We start from the raw sequence: 19,719 nt of genomic DNA on the forward strand, positions 1-19,719 counted from the left end.
GAGAGAACCAGCAAGGACTGGAAAAAGTCAACTTGGATTCTCTGAAATAGTTGATGTCTTAGACCTATATGCACTGGGGAGGGAAATGCCTCACTGCTGATGGGGAGAGGAGTTGGGAAGGTGCCTTTGGGAGAATGTGAGGTCTTTTAATTCAACCAGCAGTTTTGGGTGAAGATGCAGAGATCAAACAGTCCTTGCTTCAGGAAACTTACATTCTAACTTCTATCCTAGTATCTTTTTTACTGCTGTGGCTTAGAGAATAGAACGTGTTAAAAGACATTTTTGCCCATTTTGCCCTGGTTAGTCAGTTCTTATCTCTTGTCTTAAGCCATCTCATTATCAGTCATCTTTCAGTTTTTTGTTTTGCAACATCAGCCTCTATCTCCTGATAAGCATGAGTGTGGAGCCATTTCTGTTCAATATCCTTGAGAAAGGCATAGCTGCAAGAAAAATTAACTCTTGTCTGCTCCCTACCCTGGGCTTTCTCTCATGAGAGCAGGTAGGTGGCTCGGTAGATAGAATGCCAGGCATAGTGTACCTGAGTTCAAATCCAGTCTTTGACACTTACTAGCTATCTGACTCTGGACAAGTCACTTAGCCTCTGTTTGCCTCAGTTTCCTCATTTGAGAGATAGTAAAACGGGGATGATAACAGCATCTACCCTCCAGTGCTATTGTGAGGATCAAATGAAATAATAATTGTAAAGTGCCCAGCATGGTACCTGGCACGTGGTAGGTACAATATAAATGTTAGCTATTTTTGTTATTATTTATTAATATTATATAGTGATGACCTTGGAGCTTTCGGGATGTATAAGTATTGAAAATAAAGAGTCACTCCATGAGGTCCAGAGCTCCAAGACTTCCCTTGCCACTTATATATTTTTAAAAAGTTTCTTTTTAAAATTATGAACCTAACCAACATCAACAAACGTTTCCATATACAAAGAAGAGAAAAAGAGGATTGTTTGTTTATGAAAACTGTGAAAAGGTTTCAGTATGCTGCAGGGATCTCCTGAATTGATGAGGTCACAGATTGAATCAAAACTGCAAATTTTGTATAACTTGTTATTTAAAAGAACATTTTAAATTTAGCACAGTAGTACCCATACTACCCTGTTTATTTGTGTCCCCTTCTAAACTTCTTTCTTCTCTCTTCTCTGTATTTTAAAAATGTTTCACTGATACTTTTCTCCTTTTTGCTTTTTAACAACATTCTTCTTTCCTCACAGCTATTTCTCCTTGAGTAAAAGCCTTCGTGTTCCTGGGGCCTCTATAGCCTCATTTGCTCGTTGTTTGGGTTTTGATGACTCAAAGTGAGTATAAATAGCAATTGTTTCTGTTCTGGTCAGAAACTCAGAGGGTCTTCCCCTCCCTGACTGATTCTTTTGTGAAGGCAAACTAGGCCATCTTTTACCTCAATTCTTAACTAGCCTTTAACTGCTGAAAGGGTGTTGCCTCAGACAAACTGAGACCTTAGCTTAAAAAGGCAAGGTCTCTCCCTGCATCCTGTGCCTTGCCACTGATTTCCAATGACTCTGGAGGAGAGAGTGAGGCGGATGGACTCTGCACAGCTCGGCCTCACTTAAATCCAGTTCACTTGTAAGTCAAGACATCCTTCTCCTGGGGTCATTGGTCCTCTTGGAGAACGAAGGAGAGACAGCAACAGCTACAGCAATCTCTTATAACTGATATTTCTGTGGCAATAAATAAATATAGGGTGTTTTTTAGCACCAAACTGAGACTCCAGGACTGTACCTGCTTCTCTTCCTTAGCATTTCTGCCTCTCCAGTTCCCATCTGACTGTTCCTGGCTAACTCCTAACTGCTTCTTCCCATTCTGTACCAGGTGTGGCCTTTTGACTGAATCCAGATTTTACATAACAAATTTTAGGTCCGTAAGTGCGACCTTTTGACTGATTCAGTCAAAATTTTTTCTCTAAAATTTAGATTTGCTCAAAAGGCCATACTTAAGGACCTAGAAGGCCACTTGTAGCCTGAAGGTGGAAGGTTCCCCCACCCAGCCTCATGAGTATGAGTGCTTCTTTTCTGGGTAGACCTACCTGAGGGCACTCAGGTCTTCGTGACTCCTGAAACTTAATACTCACTAGCTGTGTGACCTTGGGCAAATCACTTTACCCCAACTGCCTCATCTTGGGTCATCTCCAGTCATCCTGATGAATATCTGGTCACTGGATTCAGATGGCTCTGGAGAAGTGAGGCTGGTGACCTGCGCAGCTCTCCCTCACTCAAAGTCAAGTGCAAGTCATGTCATTATTTCTCTGATGGCATAGTCTTCAGCAATGAAGGAGGAACACACACATACCTGAGGGCACACAATGAACTTGTCCTTTTCTTTGCTTGTAAACTAGAAATCTCCATGATAATGGGGTGAAGCACATTCCAGAGAAGGTTGAAAACCCCAGGAAATGAGGTATTTTCCCCAACCCAAGTCTCTGGGTAAAGGTCCCTCTTTGATAAGCCTCACTGGCTACAGTGAAGCAGATTCCCCAGGCTTTGCTTATCACTGGAGGTGCTCCTGAGATAAAACTTGCTTTCTGGACTAGCTCCAATCAGTCACCCAAGATTGTTTGTTCAGGCCTTGATATGATTGCTTCTCTGGGTGTAGAATTCAGGCCTGGGCTTTGTCCTATTAGAGTGGTGGTGGGAGAAGCTAATAAAAACACAGATCCTGTCCTTAGGCAACTGCATTCATTGAGAAATCTACAAGAATTTTAAAAAATAATTTCTTTCTATATTTGAGGTGCAGTATAGTGATTTTCAGATAGCTAATGAAAACCAAGCATCTTGAAATTAATATAACATAGAAGTCCAGCTGTTGAATTAAATCCACTGTAAAGTAATGGAAAGAATATTAAATGTAGACTCAGCAGTCTGGGTTTGAGAAGGAGCATTTAGTATAATTAGAGAACCTGGATTCACTTTCTGCTTGTGAGGCTTACCTGTGTGTGAACTTTGGGCAGGCCACTTAATTCCCCTGGGCCTCAGTTTCCTCATCTATCAAATTTGGGGGGTGAGGGCTAGATGGCCTTTGAGGTCGATTCTAGTTCTGGATCTTGGCTCCTGTGACCTTGGCCTTGTCATGGTTGTGCCCTCACAAAACAATTCAATCCTTATTCAATCAACAATCCTTAGACTCTTCATCTGTAAAGAGGAAAAATGCAACTCATTACCCACTTTACTTACTGGTGCTAAAAAAAAAATTGCTATGTAAATCTTGAAGCATTGTAAGCTGTGTGAAATACAGAGGGACAGGAAGACATGGAGACTTTTGTTTGGCAAGGATGAAAGAATTTAAGTAATTGCCTTGGGATAGGATGATTAAGAAGATCCAAGAAACCCGTCTGAGTGAGGTGCCTTCTGATGTGGCCAGTGAGCCAGTGACATCTGGTGTGGTGCCAATGGCAACTGCCCTACAAGGAAGTCTAACGTTCCTTCTGACATGGATCCCTTTTTGGAAGCAAGCTAGAGGAACAGAAGAATTAGTATTTGAACTCTGTGGCCATGCCCAAGGGTCCAGAAAGAAGAGCTTGTTTGACTCTATATTCAGCCAGCCAAGGTCACATAAACCAGCCCTTTCATTTTATAGATGAGGAAATGGAAACCCAGAATAATGACATAGTTTTTCCAGTGTCAGAACTAGGAGCAAAGGGTAGAAGTTAGGGAAAAGGCAAATTTATACTTGATATGAGGAAAACTTCTGAAAAATTAGAGCCATCATCCCATAGTCAGCAAGCATTAGTTAAGTGCTTACTGTATGTGCTTATAGCCAGAGATATAAAGTAGAATGGGCTGTTTCAGGAGGATTATCTTCATCGGAAGTCTTCAAGCACTGGCCACCTGGCCACTTGTTGGGGTTGTGGTAGAGTGAATTTTTGGTTCTGTTTGTGTTGGACAAGATTATCTTTTCCAACTCAGAGATTTTGTGATTCTTTGAATGGTATTTGTTGTCCAGTATCACACAATGAGACTGAGAGTTTTTTTCCCCTTCTCCAGAGACATAGAGTGGAAACACCAGCACTAACCATGTGGCCTTGCATATACTTGAATAGATTAATGAATGAAAAAGCATTTATTAAGTGCTTTCTTTGTGCCAGGCTGTGTGCTAAGTTCTGAGGATATAAGTACAAGCAAGGAAGATAGTTCCTGCCCTGAAATAGTTTATGTTCTAATAGGGAAATATGGCGCATAGAGGTGAGTGGTGACCAAGGAGGAGAGTTTTAGACAGGAAGTCATAATGAATGTTGAATGGTAGGGTTGGTTGGAATGATGGGTGGCTACTTATGACCTGGAGGTGGCCTGGAGATGGTACGGTGGGCCTGAAACTGAGCAAGATAAGGTGAAATGCTTAACAGTCAGATCCCAGGCTCCCCTTGTGGGACCGTGAGCTCCAGGTGGAGGTGGAATGATAAATACTTGGATGGGTCCATGGACTCATAGCTGGGAATATTCCCTCCAGTGAAGCATATTGCAGCCCATCCTCATCGTTTCATCCTGTGTAGGTCTGCTAGGGGACCTTCCTCTAGTTCCTGTGATATTGCAAGGATACCAGCAGAATATGTGGCCTGTAGCCTTTGTTATTCCTTGCTTTTGCTGTATAACTAACTCCCTTCCTTTCTCTAGGCATACATCAGTTTGGTGAAATCTTTTATACTGCCTGTCCTGCCCAATTCTTTTATGGGCAGTTTGTTTCAGTCTATTTACTCTCATCTTGTGTCTCTCCAATGTCCTTTGATTGATATACAGCTTTAATTCTAAGACTGTAGCATTTTAGGGACGCTAGGTCCTCAGACACTTACCAGCTATGTGACCCTGGGCAAGTCACTTAACCCTGTTTGCCTCTCTTTTCTCATTTGTAATGTGATCTGAAGAAGAAAATGACAAGCCTTTCTTCCAAGAAAACCCCAAATGGGGTCATGAAGAGTCAGACATAACTGAAACAACATAACAGCATTGGAAAGATGAACCTTTGTTTCAGGCAGAAGATTGGTATCATTAAAAATACTGTGCCTTTTCTTAAATTCAGTACTTCTTATTTCAACTTTCAACTTCTTATTCACTTCTGAGCAAGTTCACTGACCATTAGCAGTGTGTGTGCAATGAATACATGTGGATGAATTTTTAGCTTTTTGCAGCATCCGTCCAATTGCATTTCATAATCTGGATCATGGCAGCTATGTGTTGCAGTGGATAAAGTGCTGGGCCTGGATTTTGGAAGACTCATTTTCCTGATTTCAAATCCAGCCTCAGACAAGTGTGGACCATGAACATTCTTCATCCACTTAGTTTTTCTTGGCTGGATAGTTAGACTTGGGTTCTTTACGTGGCTGAGGATTGAATTTAGGAGGCTAAGCAACGTTTCCTGGTCTTGATGCAATTCACACAATATTATCCATAAGCAGGAGCATCTGGAGGACCTTACTACCTATTAGTCTTCTATTTTGTACACCATGGAAGTGCTCCATGCCAGTGGCAAACAATTTTGGCAGGCATATCTATCTGTTTCATGGCTTACTTGGCATTAACAAACAGAGGGTCATTAAACAAAACTATCATTATTGTTATCTCTTTAAGAATCTTGAATGATTTTAATATATGCATATATGTGCTACCTTACAGTAGTATCTTGCTCTCTAAAATTAAAAAAAAAATTTTGTGGCCAACAAATAGTAAATAAGTAGGATCATAGATTCTCTACACCTTTTAGTCAGTTTATCTCTAAAAATGGGTCTGATGTAGAGTATTATTTGTGAAAGCAGTCCTATTCCCTTTTCATATCTTCAGTGTGTACAGAGGTTATTCTCATATGGATTTTATAGAGATAGGAAAGTAGGCATGCTGGTAGTTATTGTTATTTTGTTGGTTACTTTTTCTTAATAAGGTCTGTGATTTTTTTCTAGGTGTTTGGTATCTTTTCTTACTGTTACCTTATTGGTTGAGCCATCGATGACTTCAGGCTTTTGTCACTTTTAGCTTGGACATTCTCTGCATATATTTGGTCTAATTTTTGTTTTCTTTAACATACTTAATGGTTCCTCCTGCAGCACTGCAAGGACTATGTTGTTAGAATCCAAATGTGGTGACACTGGCCCATTAGTTGAGAAGATGATTTGCTGTAGGAATCTTGACATATCTTTTCCCTTTTTTGTTTGCTTGTTCTCTCTCCAGTTTCATTCCCACAGTCCCTCAGGATGTTCTGACTTCACTGGGTCTCTCTTCAAGTTTCTGTGGACTTGTTTTTCCCTTTACTGCTTCTCATTATCTTTTGAAGCAATACTCCTTACAATTTTTCACCATTGTTTTTAGTAAGATTTGATAAATGACTTTGTATTCTAAATTAGTTTGTTCTTAGCTGCCATGTAACTCTGCTTCAGATCCCACTTCCTGCCTTTCCTGGTCACTCAACTTCTAGATCCTTCCCTTTGATGACCTTCCATCTGCTATGTATATATTTGTATGCACCTAAATGCTATGTGTATATGTGTTACAGATGTATATATGTTATATGTATCACATATATATGTGTAATATATGTATTATATATTGTCTCTCCCATTAGAATGTAAGCATTTTGAGGTAGGGAACTTTTTTGTTGGTAGCCCTAGCACTTACCTGGAATGTAGTAAATGCTTAACCAACACTTGTTGAGTAGATGGAGTGACTGCTTGGCTGTGAGATCAAACATTTGCTGACTAGGGTAGTTTGCAGGTTCTTTTGGTCTCCTCACTGCAATGATTAATTTACATTGTTTAAAATTCTTTTGGAAATGATGGTTGCCTGTGCTGATTTCTCTTTATTCTGCTTCTTATTTCTCAGCACCATCAGCTTCAGATAGATAGGATTGGAGTTGCCTCAATGGCATTGCCATATCTGCACTAACTTTCTTATGCTTGATTCACAGAGGAAGTCTCTTTTTCACCGTGTGTGTGTGTGTGTGTGTGTGTGTGTGTGTGTGTGTGTGTGTATGTGTGTGTTTAATTAGACTTGGGATTCCAGTTATAAGTTACTCTGATGGGGAAACTCCCTCTACCAATGCACATCAACCCTAACCCTAAATGTGTTCTATGACTTTTGTTGTTATTTTTCAGCTATTTCATTCCCTTGTTTGGAGTTTTCTTGGCAGAGATACTTAGGTTGGTTTGCCATTTCCTCCTCTAGATCATTTTCCCGGTGAGGAAATTGAGGCAAATAGGATTAAGTGACTTGTTCAGTGTTACACAGCTAGTAAGTGTCTGAGGCCAGATTTGAATTCAGGTCTTCCTGACTCCAATTACATTGCTCTAGCCACTGAGCTACCTGACTGCCCCGGTAACTTTTAGGATTGGCATATTGCTTGGGGTCAATGAGAGGATAAGTGACCTGCCTGGGGTCACTGGAGCCAGGATGTTCCAAGGGCAGGACTTGAACCAAGGTCTTTTTCCATCTGAGACTGACTCTCCATTCACTACGCTGTGCTTCCTTGCCTGTGTTTCATTTTCCCCAAGCAAGTATAATGTGGAACTAAAGAGGACTTGATTTGGAAACTCCCCTTGGAGAGCAGGGCTTCTTGGAACAAGGGAAAGTGCCAAAGAATCTGAAAAATGAGTTGCAGTGAGAGGTAGCGCAGGGTAATGGAAAGAGTGTATTTGGGGTATGGGGACCTGCATTCAAGTCTTGGCTAAGATGACTTCTGCTTTTGTACCCACAGGGCTGTTGTTTTGTTAACCAGATGTGGATTATTGTTATGTACCTTCTCAAATTCAGTCTCCCTTCTGTAAAGTGAGGGGATTGAACATGGCAGTCCCTAGGTCCTTCCAGCTTTAAATCCTAACACCCTTTTGTGCTCTGATGGAAGTGTTGGATCCCAACTCCATGGAAATGTTGGGTCCAAACCCAATGGTGGGAGACCTGATAGTGTTATTGAAAAATGGATATTTGGAGAAATAGAAAAAAACCCAACTTTTTTTTCTCATGATTCTGTCTGTCCTTGCTTTTCACTACTAACTCCATTCTGTTGTACAGATTTACTTGGGTTCTGAGATTTCATAGGCTTGTAGATTTAGAGATAGAAGGGACCTTAGAAGTCATTGACTTCAGTCCTCTTCCTTTGTAGATGAAGAGACTGAAACACAGTAAAGCAGTGTCTTTGTCCAGGTCACCCAAGGTAGTAAGTGGCACAAACTGGGATCTCAACCCAGGTCCCCTGACTCCAAACCTAGTGCACTTTCCAATGAGTGATACCTTTATCCCTGGGGTTGCTCTATTTACTGACACAGCTCAAGGCATGACTTGGTTGCTGAGCTCTGAGAGTTGCTGTGGCCAAAGTTCCCCCAAATAAACACCTTCCCCACCTTCCCATCTGGTGGTTGACATTCAGATGATGAGCCTTCTTGCGATGAATGAGGTTGGTCCTTGGATATCTGCCAAACAGTTTAGGTTGGACCTGGAAGACTTTGGGCTTGGCTGCCACAGTTTTTGAGAGGCCAAGGTCATCTCCATTGCAAAATGAGCAGTCTAAGGAGGCCTGGCCTGTGTACTATAAAGCACCTCCTCTCTGCTGGTCTTCTTGCAAGCCTTCTATGTTGCACTGCAGGGCAACCTGCCTCCTTTCCTGAGTACTAATTTACCTACTTTCCATTTCCTAATTAGATTCTCCTGCTTAATTAGCTCCTTAGGGCAGAGACAAGGTCTTTGGGAATGGTCCACTCTTGCCCATCTTGATGAGGGCAGTGATTAGTGTAATGTGTGTGTTATAATTAGTTCTGTGGGGTAAACATTAAAATGAAGTCTGAGGGACTGCTTTTGCTTAAGTGACTTCCTTGGGTGGCCTGTGAGGACTTCCCAAGAAGGGCCAGGAATAATTGGCTTGGATGGAGATCAAGTAGTTTAATTGTTACAAGGCTTTCATGTAGGTCATAGAAGATGGGCTTATTTAACAATACATTTATTCACTTACAAAAAGCCATCAATTGATTTCTCTGTGCAATAGTCTGCAGACCTTGAAATATAAAAACCAAAAACCAAAAACACAGGATAGTGATAATGACTTCTCCTGGGATCATATCTACCTAAGCTTCATTAAAAATTAAAATTTGCATCTATTAAATGCCTACTATGTGCCAGGAACTGTACCAAGTGCTGGGGATACAAAGAAAGGCAAAAACCAGTTTCTGTCTTCAATGAGCTTCCAGTCTAAAGATGAGAAGAGAAGATTTAAAGACAGTGTTATGTAATTATCACTCTTTTTTTGCCTTTTGAGTAAAGGCTTTTGTTAAGAGTTATAAAAAAAGGAAAAAAAGATGAGAAGAAAGAGATGATGATGAAGATGAAGAAGACAGACAAGATGGCGTCATGGCTAGAGTTAGGAAGACCTGGCTTCAGGTCCCACCTCTGATTCATACTGGCTGTGTGACTGACCCTAGGCAAGAATGGTGATCTCTGAGGGGGCATATATCTGTAAAATGATCAGATAGGGGACAGGTTGCTAGTAGAGAGACTTCTCCACGCCAATGAAATCAATCACAGGTCCAATTTAAAAGAAAGACTTACTTTTGAAGATCACAGAGGGATCATAAGATCATAGAATTAGAGCTGGTTGGGATTCTTGAGACTATCAAATGAAACCATCCTTATTTTACAGATTTTTATTGTTCAGTCATGCCTGACTCTTTGTGACCCTGTTTGGGGTTTTCTTGGCAAAGAGACCAGAGTGATTTGCCATTTCCTTCTCCATCTTATTTTATAGATGAGGAAACTGAGGCAAAGAGGGTTAAGTAACTTGCCTAGGGTCCCATAGGAAGTAAGTATCTAAGGTTGACTTTGAACTCCAATCTTTCTAGGCCCTCCACTCTGTCCACCTAGCTTCCCTGTATTTTATAGATACATGGAGTTATGTATATGTATCTGATACATGATTGGAGGCAGGTGGTGCCCTCTCTCTCTCCATTTCCCTCCTGGCTGCCTTCCCCCCTCTCTTCCCTTTCAACTCTCTTTTGGGTATTATCTTCTCAAATGAGATTGTAAGTCTCTTTAAGGGTAAGAGCAAAGACTGTAGGTGTGTGTGTGTGTGTGTGTGTGTGTGTGTGTGTGTGTGTGTGTGTGTATGTATTTATCACCAGCACTCAGCACATTATAGGTTCTTAGTGTTTATTGACTAACATATCACTTTAAGGCTGATCTCACAGCAGTTCTGGGAGACCTTATAGTATAGATGAGGAAACTGAGGCTGAGAGACTTTTTAAAATTAACATTCAATTTTAATTTTAGTTTTTTCTCAATTATATCTAAACAAACTTTTAACATTCTTTTTTTTTAAATTTAGTATTTCAAATTTTTTCCCTCCTTGAGAAGGTAATTTTAATTCGATAATACATGTGCAAGTCATTCAAAACATTTCAATATTAGCCATGTTGCAACCCACATGTACAAAAATATTTATAGCAGCTCTTTTTGTGATGGCAAAGAATTGAAAGTTGAAGGGATGCTCACCAACTGGGGAGTGAATGAACAATTTGTGGTATATGAATGTAATGGAATACTACTGTGCTATAAGAAATAATGAGTAGGCAGACTTCAGAAAAACCTGGAAAGACTTGAATGAACTGATGTTGAGTGAAGTGAGCAGAACCAGGAGAACATTGTACACAGCAATAGCCAGAACATGTAATGGCTGACTTTGATAGACTTATCTCTTCTCAGCAATGCAAGGATCCAAGACAACTCCAGAAGACTCATGATGGAAAATACCGTCCACATCCAGAAAAAGAACTATGGAGTCTGAATACAGATTGAAGCATATTATTGGCTCTATCTCTTTTTGTTTGTTTCTTCTTTCTCATGGTTCTAATTCTTCTCCCCTTGGTTCTAATTCTTCTTTACAACATGACTAATGTGAAAATAGGTTCAATATGAATGTACATGTAGAGCTATATCAAATTACATGCTGTCTTGGGGTAGAGGAAAGGGAAAGATGGGAAGAAAATTTGGAACTAAAATGATCATGGAAGTGAATGTTGAAAACTAAAAATAAATGGAATAATAAAGTAAAAAAAAACATGCTTCAATCTGCATTCAGCTTTCATTAATTCTTTCTCTGGAAGTGGATAGCATTTTTCATCTAGGCTATAGAAGATGGGCTTATATAACAATATGTTTATTCTGTTACAAAAAGCAATGAGTGTATTTCTTCACAAATAAGTCCTTTGGAACTGTCTTGGATCACTGTATTGCTGAGAATAGCTAAGTCATTCACAGTTGATTATTATACAATATTGCTGTTACTGTGTTCGACCTACTTTTGGTTTTGCTCACATCACTGCATCAGTTCATGGAAATCTTTTCAAGTTTTTCTGCTCAGAGATTTTTAACTGACTTTATCACTGAGTGTGAAAGGTGGAATTCAAATTGAGATTTTTTTTCTAACTATAAATTTTTTACCATGCTATTTCAAGAGAGAATGAGAGATTGTTGAGATCTTTGATTTGGTAAGTGTATATAGTTGCAGGTATGAGTTTTTTCATTGGTTTTCTCCGGATAGCAGAATTCTACTTAGCTGGCACCTATGAAATTGGAATCTTTATACAAGTGGCACTGTGGGTCCTACTAAGGTGTTGGACAGTTGGGAGCAACTAGGGCTGCCAACAGTTATTTACAAAGTTCCAAGAAATCTTTCTGTAATTGGGAAAGGTCTTGAGATTAAAGGAGTGTTGGATTGACCTGTAAACTCACCAAGTAGTTATAAACACTAAACTGATTCATCTCCATTCCATAAATGTTGACTAAAGTTTGCTTAATTCAGTACCCAATCTCACTGACTATGTGGCCCTTATATATGAACACTGGCACCAGAAACTTCAGTTCAGTAAAGCAGACCCTCCCACCGACCAGTCAGTGAATAAACATTTATTAAGTACCTAAGTGTGCTAAGTACTGTGTTGTACTAGACGGTCATTAAGGACCCTTCCAGTTACAAAATTCTGTGGTTCAATGGAGTTAAATCTGGAGGAAACTTTAGTTCAGTGAAGGAATGAAATTTACTTAACTTATACAACTAGAAAGATCTGTCAGGAAGCTAGGGTCTGACTCCAAACCCAGTGCTCACTTATTGTCCTCCAGCCTGTTGTTAACCTGTAGGCCCAGGAATTATTCTGAATAGGAAATATTTTTAGAGATTTTCTGAGAAAGATAATCCATTAGGTAGGCACAACCTAGGACTTTTGATCTCATTATAACCCGAAACATCATTTTTAATGGTGATAGCGCTAGAGATTTTATGAAAAGTGGAGACAGGGAACACAGCTTAAGAGGTTATCTCTGGATGATGAGGATACTCCTAGCCTCAACCATGGGGGAAACTGAGGTGGGTTCGCAATAGACTTTTTAAGGTCATGTCAAGCAATGACAAGTAGGGAAAGTGGTGGGGTTCAGTGGTTAGGGTGCCAGTCTGAGAGTTAGGAAAGCTAGACTTTATTTCCATCTCCACTAAAGTTATACTTGGCCTATTTATGGTGATGAAATGACCCTAGGTCCTCAAAGACCATGCCAGCAAAATGAGAATGCTGGTAGGCTTGACTCTCCTGGAAAGGCTTTGTGTTTGGGCTTACAAGTGGACTGACTGGAGCAGCCCAGATCATTCTGGAGAGAACCATCACCCTCTCAATGGCAGGGGATGAATTCTTGTACCCAGAATGTCTTAAAGACCATCTTCTAAATGATAAAGAGGTAGAAGGAGCCAAGTGGAGGGATTCATTCACGGACTCTGAGAGAAAGGGGCCATTTAGTGTAACTCAGATGCAAATCTTCATGGTAATATCCCTGGGGATGCCATTTCTGTGCAAATACTCATGCAGTGTGCTGATGTACTGATGCAGTGACAGATCCTCAGTCATTTTTGTTTCTATCACTTTACAGGTGACTTTGTAGGGAGTCAGGAGGAGAGAGGAAGCTCTTAAAGCTGGGTGTGGCACATGCTGGAAGGGAGTAAGGGATGGAGGCCTTGATACTCTAAATTGGCTGCAGTTTCCTAATCCCCAAGGAGACAGTGTTCTTTCTTCATATTTCTTTCTTTTCTGGTCCTTGGTTCAGTGCCTGGTGCAGCCAATAACCATTTTGGAGTTGGGGGTGTCGGGCCCTTCCCCATGATTGTGCAAGCATCTCCATTTTATAGAACCTTTTTTTTGTTTTAGGGGAATGTCTTGTTTTTTCATCATTGTCATCAGATGCAGCTCTCCTGGCCACTTTTGATGTTTCTCTTCTGACTTAGAAAAAACCAGTTATACAAAAGCCACCAGTGCAACCGCCACACACATCCAGCAATGTAACATGCCACCTTCCAAATCTATAGAGGCAGCAAGCAAGGTATCACAGTGGTTAGAGAACTCCACTGAGAGTCAGGCCCAGCTGCGTGTTCAGATCCTGACTCTTATATTACTTGTGTGACTGAGCAAAATCGTACAATAATAACAGCAACGGCATTCGTAGAGTGCTTTAAGGTTTCAAAGTACTTTGCAAATATTATCCCATTTTATCCTCACAACAACCCAAGAGTGGTAGGTGCTGTCACACTCCCTATTTTACTGAGGTTAAGTCTCCTCCTCTGTAAATTGGGCTGTTTTGAGGAACAAATTTGATCTCACCCATAAAGTTCTTTGCAAACCTTAGGATACAACATAAATATTGGCAATTATTATTCTTCTGTGGTACTTCCCCCCCTCCCCCATCTCTCATACTCACACTCATCTACCAGGAGTGGTGTATGGCTAATCATCTGTTCTCTGGTGCCAGTACTGACAATTACATTTAATCAGAATTAATTTCTCTTTCAGTGTTTTCATTTATATTATTATAGTCATTATCTATAATCAGTTCAGTTCTACAGGTCTTCCCATGAGTCTTTTAATCCCTTGAAATCATTTGTTATAAGTAGTAGATTTGAAGCTGGAAAGGATTTAAACTGTCACTCGGTCCAACCCCTTCTTTTTACAACTGAGGAAGTTGAGGCACAGAGATTACATGAGTTGCCCAGGGTCACAAAACTAGTCAACATTCTCAGGTAGGATTTGATTCTAGATATTTTTGACTTCCACTCCTGACCTGACTCTGTTCTGTTCACTTAGGAATGCCATCTATATTTTATCTATAGGCAATATTTCATTATGTTCATATACCATAGTTTGTTCAGCCCAATAAAATGGGCACCCTCTTTGTTTCTAGTTTTTGCTACAAAAAGTACTGCTTTGAATATTTTGGTGTATATGGGCCATATGGGCCCTTACCACCTTCTCCTCTTTAAGATATATACCCATTAGTGAGATGATTGGGTCAATTCTCTTGTATCTTTATAATTACCATGATTTTGGACTCCATAAGAGTATAGTATTGGGCTCCTGTATCGTGTGTGTGTGTGTGTGTGTGTGTGTGTGTGTGTGTGTGTGTGTGTGTGTGTGTGTGTGTGTGTGTGTGTGTGTGTGTGACAGGGAGAGGGAGAGGGAGATCCTTCCTGTATGCTCGACAGTTAGTCTCAGGGCTGTCTTGTGACACTATCCACCCCAAGAACAGAATGCTACTGTGATTGTTTTATGATCTTGTATTTGTGCAATCAGGTTTAGGAATGTGCAGAGGCCAAATAATCCTTCAGTCCATGCCCACAGGAGCATGATTTCCAAGGTATGACCTTCGTTTCATATGCCTATTACCTCTGACACATGCCCAGGAAGAAGATTCCAGGATCTGCCTTACTGGCAGAGTAGGTGCACATAGATTGATTGATTAGAGGTCATCTAGTCTAACCCTTTGACTTTTCAGGTGAGGAAACTGAAGCCCAGAGAGGACACCCGGCTCATAAATGTCAGAACTGGAATTTGAGACCAGATCCTCTGGAAGTGATAAATCCTTCCCTGTGGTTTCATCTCCTTGGATACTTCTAGATCCCAAGGAGTCCTTGGATAGATGTTAGGGGTTCTGTGAACTTAGATGAAAAAAAAAAACAAGGACATACTTGTTTATATTATTTATTTATTTTTCATTAAGCTCTGACTAAACTTAGCACCTTCTCCAGTTATTTAAAAACATTCTGAGATGGGGTCCATAGGCATCACCAAACAAGGCATCCAGACATTACATAAGGTTAAGAACCCCTGCTCTATCCTTCTTTTGTATCTGTCTGCTTGATCCTCACTTGAGTATTACAAGAGGTAGGTTGGCTTTTCCCAAATCATTTTGTTCCACTGGCAATGAATAGGAAGATCCAAGGGACTAACTACTGATTCTGGATTATTCATATTCAATTGTCCTTTCCAAGATCCATTTAATTATTTCTGCCTCAACAAAGATGGGAAAAGAGACTGGACTCAGCAGGAAACTCTAATAAGAGTTCAGTAGCTGTCTTATCAATGACAAAGGTATTTCTACCTCCCTTTCTAGATTGAGGAAACCCGGCTCAACATCGACAAGATTGCAGAGAATGTGGAAGGAGCTAAGAAACTTTACAGTGTCATCCTTTCAGCACCAATCCCAGAACCAAGTGAGTTTTCATTCAGAGATGTCTCTTTCCACCTGGTCAAGCCAACCTCAATTTCCAACAGGTGCTGTGTACAGGAGAGCTGCTGGATTAATGATTATGTTAACAACACCTTCTGCCTCATGGTCATAAGCCCCTTCTAGGTCCTTTTCAACCTGTCCAACTTTTGGCAGAAGAGATTCCTGTGGTGTTTCCCTTACATGCCCTATAGTTCTTTTCCCTCTGTGATTTTTCTTTTATTTCCCTTCACTCCTCCCTCCCCCCAATTTGTTACTGTTGTCCCATAGGACAGTTCAAATCTGAGCCATTCTCTGAGGACCAGATCAATCCTACCTTTTCCATGAAGTTTTCCTAACCCAGCTCTCATAGCTCTCTTTCTTCTCAGAACTTCTAAGGTATTCACAGTCAAAATGATAGTTTTTAGTACTCAGTTATAAATCATCTGTAATTATTTCAGGTATGTGTGTCTTATCTTTTGGAAGTGATTGGGAACCCTTGAGGCTAGGGACCATGGTTTCTATTTCCTTTGAATCAAAGCGCTCTGACACTGTCATAGATTCAGGGGTAATGGGATCCTAGATTTAGAGATGGAGGGGACCCTATGGGTCATCTAATCTAACTCCTTCATAATGACAGAGAAGGAAACTGAGCTCCAGAGGAAGGATGTGATCTGCCCATGGTAATACAGGTAGCAAGTCATAGAGATAGATTGGTAAATGTTGGTTGGATGTTGTCTCGTGAGTGATATTATCTCTTCTTGGTTCATGACCTTGGTCAAAGAATCTCCCTTCTCTGGCTCTCAATTTATTTCTCTCTAAAATGAGGAGGCAGGAATGATTACTAAGGTCCCTTCTCTGAATCTCTTGGGATGAAGGTTCTCCTGGGTAGCCTGAGAGCTCCAGTTCTCCTCTGTTGATGCTTATATCCACAAACATCTCTCACCCACCCTAATTGTTACTCTCTGCCTCTGTTCCTCAGAAACAAAGGATGACCTAGAACAGCTAACAGCAGAGATTAAGAAAATGGCCAACAGCGTCCGGAACAAGTTAAAGAGTAAGAAAAAAACCGTCTCTGAGCTATCTTGATCTCTAAATACTTCCTTTTTCACTGCTGGAACCCTATTCATGATTGACTGTGTCTCCCTCCTCATTATTCTTCCTAGCCAAGGAGGACCTTGCCTCTTTTTTTTGCTTCTTGACTGATCTGTGTTTTCTGGGAATTGCTTTTGCCCATCAGCCTTTCTTTCCCAGGGTCACTTTTGCATATAACTTCCCACATCCTCTTCTGTGGTCCATGCAGTTATGTCACTTTGTTGGGAAACATGGTGGGTGCAGTGCATGGGAACAGATGAGGACATGGGGAGGCGCTGCTCTAGGAGATGACATGATTTCTCACTGGTGCTGAGGATATAACCTGATATGAGCTGGATTATGGAGCACCTCTATTCTAATGATGGTTGGGGGGGATGGGGTTCTGTTGTCCAGTACCCTGGTTAGAACACATCTAGAGTACTATGGTCTCTATGGTTTATGAAGGCTACCGATTAGTTGAAGAGCACCTAGAGCAGGGCAGCTAGGGAAGCAAGGGCCTTGAGTTCATGCCACATGAAAGAGCTTAGGATGAGGAGGATAAGACATTTGGTGGGAGAGTATGGACGAGAGCTGATTTGAGTCTTATGATGTGGAAGAACAACTAGAATTATTCTCCTGGGCCGAGAGGGAAGAACAGTGAGGGGAAGTTTCTAGAAGGCAGATTTAAGCTTGATGTCAGGGGAAAGTTCCTCTTGGGGAGAGTCATCGAGAAGCAGAGTGGACTGCCTTGGGAGGGATAGGCTTTCTTCCAATTGGGGGCTTCTAGAAAAGTCCAGATGCCCACTTGTTACATGTTGCAAAGGCAGTTATTTTTCAGGGATGGGTTGAACTAGATGGCCCCTGAGTTCCCTTTAACTCAGAAATGCTATGACTCTGTTCCATTTCCAGACATGGAAAGGCACATTGAACAAGATGAGGTGCGGTCATCGGCAGATCTTCGGATACGGAAATCCCAGGTGCAGTAGTTAGCCCTTTGCCTTGGCTCTCATGGGATTAAGTTATACAGTATCCATTGAGTACTTTTTGTGGGCCCAACCCTATTTGAGGTGGTGTAGGTATAAAAGAAATCTATGGTCGCTGTCCTTAAGGTGTTTATAATCTGGTCAGGGAGATTTGATTTGCCCACATGAAGTACCTGGAGGACACTTAAAGAAGACAGTCAACTAGCAACATGCTAAGTGTTGGAGATACTGAGAAAGGCAAAAATCAGACAGTCCTTGTCAGGAGTCTCAATCTAAAGGGGCAGACAACAGTATGTATAAACAAGAAATATTTGGGATAAGTGGGAGTAGTCTCAGGGGAAGGCCCAGAGTCAACGATCAAAGGGCATTTGTAAGCTTTAGAGTCTGAAGGGATTTTAGAAGTAATTTAAAAAATCTAACCCCTTCTTTTAAAGTTCCAGAGATAGGAAGTGATATGTTCAAAGTCACCTAGCTAATGGAACTGGCAGAAAGCCAGAATTGGAATCAAATAGAAATAGACAGAATGTTTTAGAGATCAGAGAAGAAATACTAAAGGACTAGAAGGGAGAGGTCAGTGGGAGCTGGGATAATCGGGGAGAGTACTGTGGAGGACATGGAGGACTTTTCTAAAGTTCTTCATCTTTTCATGTTCTGGGCCCATTGGGCCGTCTGGGGAAGCCTATGGATCCCTTTTTAGACGCATATCTTTAAAAGGGAAAAAGTAAAAGAGGATTGCAAAGAAAACCAATTATACTGAAATTAATCAATATAAATATTTAATTCATTCATTCAATCGTTTTCAGTCGTGTCTGACTCTTTGTGACCCCATTTAAGATTTTCTCGGCAAAGACACTGGAGTGATTCGTCATTTCCTTCTCATTTTATGGGTGAGGAAACTGAGGAAAACAGAGTTAAGTGACTTGTCCATAGCTAATAAGTTCTGAGACAAGCTTTGTACTCATGAAGATGAGTTGTCCTGACTTCAGGCACAGCACTGTGTCTACTCTGCCACCTGGTTGCCCAAATATTGTAAAATATATGACAGTAACAATAGATAAATTATATCTACATTTATCAACCTGAGTTAATTTCAACATAATTTGCTTATTGTTATTAATATTTATCAGTATTTAATATTAGTATTTAAATTTAAATAAATATTAGTATTTCAAAAAAAGTTCATGGACCCCATGTTAAGAACCCCATAATTCTAGACCATGAATGTGAAAACTTTTGATAAATTTAGAGGAGTTCTTTCAGGATTTCAGGTGTAGTCTGAGAAGATATTAAAGTGGGGCTGGGTCTCAGAGGGCTAGGAGCGTAGTAGCAGTCAAAAGATTGCTGGATATGGAGTCTGGAGACTTGAATACAAATCTAGTCACTTCCACTTACTACTTTGATGACCTTGGAGAAGTCACTAAACCTTCTTGGGCCTGTTTTCTCAAATATAAAATGAAGGGGTTGGACTAAGATGGCTTCTGAAGATCCTTCCCATTCTAGATTGTTGATCCTAGTTGCATGGTGAAGAGAGAGTTGGACCTGCAGTCAAAAAGACCTGAATTCAAATCTCGTCTCATACTCTTATTAGCCATATGATTCTGGGCAAGTCACTTAACCTCTATCTGCCTCATTTTCTTCATCTGTAAAGTGGAAGATGATAGCAGAAGATAATACCTTCCAGGGTTGTTGGGAGTGTAAAATTAGTTAATATTTATAAAGCACTTTGTGAAACTCAAAACGCTTTATGAATGCTAGCTATTATTCTGACTTGATTGTATAGGTCCTAGGGAATCACTGTGATTTTTTTTTTTTAGTATAACTATTATTTTGAGGAGCACTAATCTGGCTGCTCTGTGTAGAGTAGGCTAGAGGTTGGCAGGAAAAAGGGAAACTGTTGAAGAGCCTGTCATAGACATCTGGATTTGAAATGAGGGCCTAGATCAGGATGATAGCAATGAACACAGGAAGAAAGAATAAGTCTGAGACCCTATGAAGGCAGAATCTATGGGCCTTGGTTCTTGGTTGGATGCTGATTGGGGAAGGGAAAAGGGGAAGGGAGAGGGGAAGGGAAAGAAGGGGATCCAAAGAAGAGGAAAGAATCAAAGAGAAGCCCAAAGAGAATCCCAAGTGTTTGAGCTTAGGGCCCCATCT

At 40.7% G+C, this 19,719-nt stretch overlaps 1 protein-coding gene across 6 annotated transcripts in view; it reads left to right on the plus strand.

The window, feature by feature from the left end:
- Positions 1-19,719, plus strand: part of STX3 (syntaxin 3) — a 67,146-nt gene that overhangs the window by 34,633 nt on the left and 12,794 nt on the right. For all 6 annotated transcript variants that reach the window (XR_011973640.1, XR_011973641.1, XR_011973642.1 and 3 more), the window contains 3 exons: positions 15,419-15,518; positions 16,494-16,568; positions 17,495-17,562. Coding sequence is in view for 3 of the 6 variants with exons in the window: in XM_072638715.1 (XP_072494816.1) it covers positions 15,419-15,518; positions 16,494-16,568; positions 17,495-17,562 (243 nt within the window). In the remaining 3 variants the exon portion in view is untranslated. The remainder of the gene's footprint in view (positions 1-15,418; positions 15,519-16,493; positions 16,569-17,494; positions 17,563-19,719) is intronic.

Source organism: Notamacropus eugenii, chromosome 2, assembly GCF_028372415.1.
Source record: "Notamacropus eugenii isolate mMacEug1 chromosome 2, mMacEug1.pri_v2, whole genome shotgun sequence".
In the NCBI taxonomy this organism is placed as follows: domain Eukaryota; kingdom Metazoa; phylum Chordata; class Mammalia; order Diprotodontia; family Macropodidae; genus Notamacropus; species Notamacropus eugenii.